This window comes from Struthio camelus, unplaced genomic scaffold, assembly GCF_040807025.1.
Source record: "Struthio camelus isolate bStrCam1 unplaced genomic scaffold, bStrCam1.hap1 HAP1_SCAFFOLD_48, whole genome shotgun sequence".
Lineage (NCBI taxonomy): Eukaryota > Metazoa > Chordata > Aves > Struthioniformes > Struthionidae > Struthio > Struthio camelus.
Genome location: NW_027182705.1, coordinates 292,871 through 295,689, shown reverse-complemented (window position 1 = coordinate 295,689; position 2,819 = coordinate 292,871). Strand labels below are relative to the sequence as shown.

Genomic DNA, 2,819 nt, shown 5'->3' with positions numbered 1-2,819 from the left:
CAGGAAGGCCAACAGCACCCTGGCCTGTATGTGCAGGAGCACGGCCAGTAGCTCAAGGGAAGTGAACATCTGCCTTTGCTCACCACTCGTTGGACCTCCATTTAGAGGCTGTGTCCAGAGTTGGGCCCCCCCCTCCGCCCACTTCAGGAACAACATAGACCAACTCGAGCAAGCTCAGTGGAGGTCCCCCAAGGGGCTCAGGGTCTGGAGCCCTTGTCGTGGGAGGGGAGGCTGAGGGAGCTGGACTTGTTCATCCTGGGGAAGAGAGGGTTTCAGGGAGACCTGAGGGTAACCTCTGGCTCTTCTGAGCAGTGCACGGTGTGAGGATGAGAGACAACAGGACTAAGCTGAAACAAAAGAGGTTCTTATTAGACGGGAGGAGAAACTTTTTACAATGAGGGCTGAGAGACAGAGGCAACAGAGACCAGTGGTGCAGTCTCCATCTGTGGAGCTTCTCAAGACCCAGCTGGATAAACCCCTGAGTAACCTGATCTGACCTCATAGGTCACCAGCTGTGACCTGGAGGTTGGGCTGGAGACCTCCTGAGGTCCCTTCTCACCTCAAGTTTCCTATGATCCTATCATCCTAAGGCTCAGCTCATTTCTCCCACTCTCCCTCTTCCAAAGAGTGATTTGACCTGCTGCAGCACATGGGCAGAGGACAGCATAGACAGCGCTATTGAGACAGTTTCTGGCAGATCAGCACTGAGTAAGTCAATCTTGTCAAAAGGAAGGAAAAAAGACCACTTGCCCTTGCAGAGATGGGAAAGGAAGCTCAGCGGCTGGGAAATAACCCTTAACCATCTAGAAACACACATATACACACATCTTTTTCATCAGACTTTTATTAGATGACCTGGAGAAATATTTGGTTTTTTCTAATGACCTCTTCCCTCCCTTTCCGTTTCAACCTCACAAAACACATGCTCCTTGAGGGGTTCCTGGTGGGGAGCACACACCTTCCCCCATTGTCTCCTTGGCAGGTCACGTATGCACCCGAGGGGGTTTTACCACCCTGGCACAGCAATACTCGGAGCTCTTGGAGTTGGCCAAAGCTCTGCGGAGCCCTTTCCTCAGGGCCTCCCTGACCTCCCTGTTGCGCAGGCTGTAGATGAGGGGGTTGACCAGGGGTGTGAGGACGGTGTAGAAAAAGGAGAACACTTTGTTGAGCTGCCTCAGCTGGGGGGTTCTGGGCATCAGGTAGACAATGATGAGGGTGCCATAGAAAACGGAGACTACGGCGAGGTGAGAGGAGCAGGTGGAGAAGGCCTTCTGCCTGCCCACGCTAGATGGGATCCTCAGGATGGCAGCTATGATGCACACGTAGGAGGCCAGTGTGAACAGGAAGGGGAAGACTATATCCAGGATAGATATTATGGAAGCTAGGAGTGTGACCAGCCTGGTGTCACTGCAGGCGAGCTCCAGCAAAGGGATGAAATCACAGAAGAAGTGGTCAATAACATTGGGGCCACAAAACCTTAAGTGGGATAAGAAAGAAGTGACTACGGTAGAGATAAGGAGTCCCACTAGCCAAGAGGCTGCTGCCAGCTGCAGAGAGACCTTCCAGGTCATGAGGCTTGGATAGAGCAGGGGCTGGCATATGGCCAAGTACCGATCGTAGGACATCATGGCCAGCAGGTAACACTCACTAACTGCAAAGGAAACAAAGAAATAGAACTGAGCCATACAGCCATGAGCAGAGATGATGCTGTCTCCAGTCAGGAAGCTGGCCAGCAGCCGGGGCAGGATGGTGGAGCTGTAGCAGGTCTCCAAGGAGGACAGATTGCCCAGGAAGAAGTACATGGGGGTGTGCAGGTGCCGGTCTGCCACCACCAGCACAACAATGAGCATGTTCGCCACCATCGTTACTGAGTAGATGATGAGTGAGAGGAGGAAGAGTGGTGCCTGGAGCGAGGAGACATTCCCCATTCCCAGCAGGAGAAAATCCACTGGCGATGTGTGATTCTCCCATTCCCCTTTCTCCACAGAGCGCCACAGGTCCCTCATTCCTCTTTCCCAACGAGGCAACCTACAAGAAAAAACATCTGTTTCTTTCCTTCTTTCTAGTGCAGAAGGATCAGGAAGGAAGTGGCTGTCAGAGAAAACACGGAGCCTGGCACTTTCCTGACCGCATTGGTGTTCCCTTTAGGGCCCCCATGACTACTGAAAGGAGGGAACCAGGGGTTTCCAGGGAGTTAAGCCATGCATCTGTGAGCTGCCCCTCGGAGGTGCTCCTTTCCTGCTTGGAGTAGAGACAGAGGAGAGAAAGCATTCACTCCGACTGTGACAGTGTCTTTCTTGCACCCAAAGTTGTTCTGAATAGCAGCCACCGTTCCTAGCAGGCCAGGAGACCCCTTTCTGCGAGCACATCATGCCAGGTGCCCTTTTCCTCAGGGCAGGAGCATGGGCCCTGCACCAAACGGCTGACCTCAGCTCTCCAAAGCAGAGAAGGGACAGGGCGTGTGCTTCCTTTGGCAGTGCGTGGCTCAGGAGTGGACATCCCCGGCACTGTGCAGCAGGACTTCCTCAGAGAGCTCTCAGAGAGCCTTTGTGTGGCCTTGAGAGAGAAAAGGGAGCTAGACCTGAGAGAAGATGGACACCTGAGCGAATCACTCAATGTGAGGAGGAGAGATTGGGAGCAGGGCAGGAGGGAAGAGGCCAGGGGAGATCATTCGCTTGCTGTAGATGCCCCTCCAAGCAATGGTTTGGGAGAGGCTTGGGGCTGCCTGGTGGCACAGCCCAGCAGCTGGACCTCAGCACTGCCAGCTGTGCTCGTGGGGCTCTGGGCTGGCTCAGGGGCAGCAAAGGCACAAACTAACT

At 54.0% G+C, this 2,819-nt stretch overlaps 1 protein-coding gene across 1 annotated transcript; it reads right to left on the bottom strand.

Annotated features, from left to right (window-relative positions):
* Positions 1–983: 983 nt before the first annotated feature.
* Positions 984–2,006, bottom strand: LOC138065193 (olfactory receptor 6B1-like). Its single transcript, XM_068929405.1, has one exon. The coding sequence runs from the start codon at positions 2,004–2,006 to the stop codon at positions 984–986; it is 1,023 nt and encodes a 340-aa protein (XP_068785506.1).
* Between the last annotated feature and the right edge of the window lie 813 nt (positions 2,007–2,819).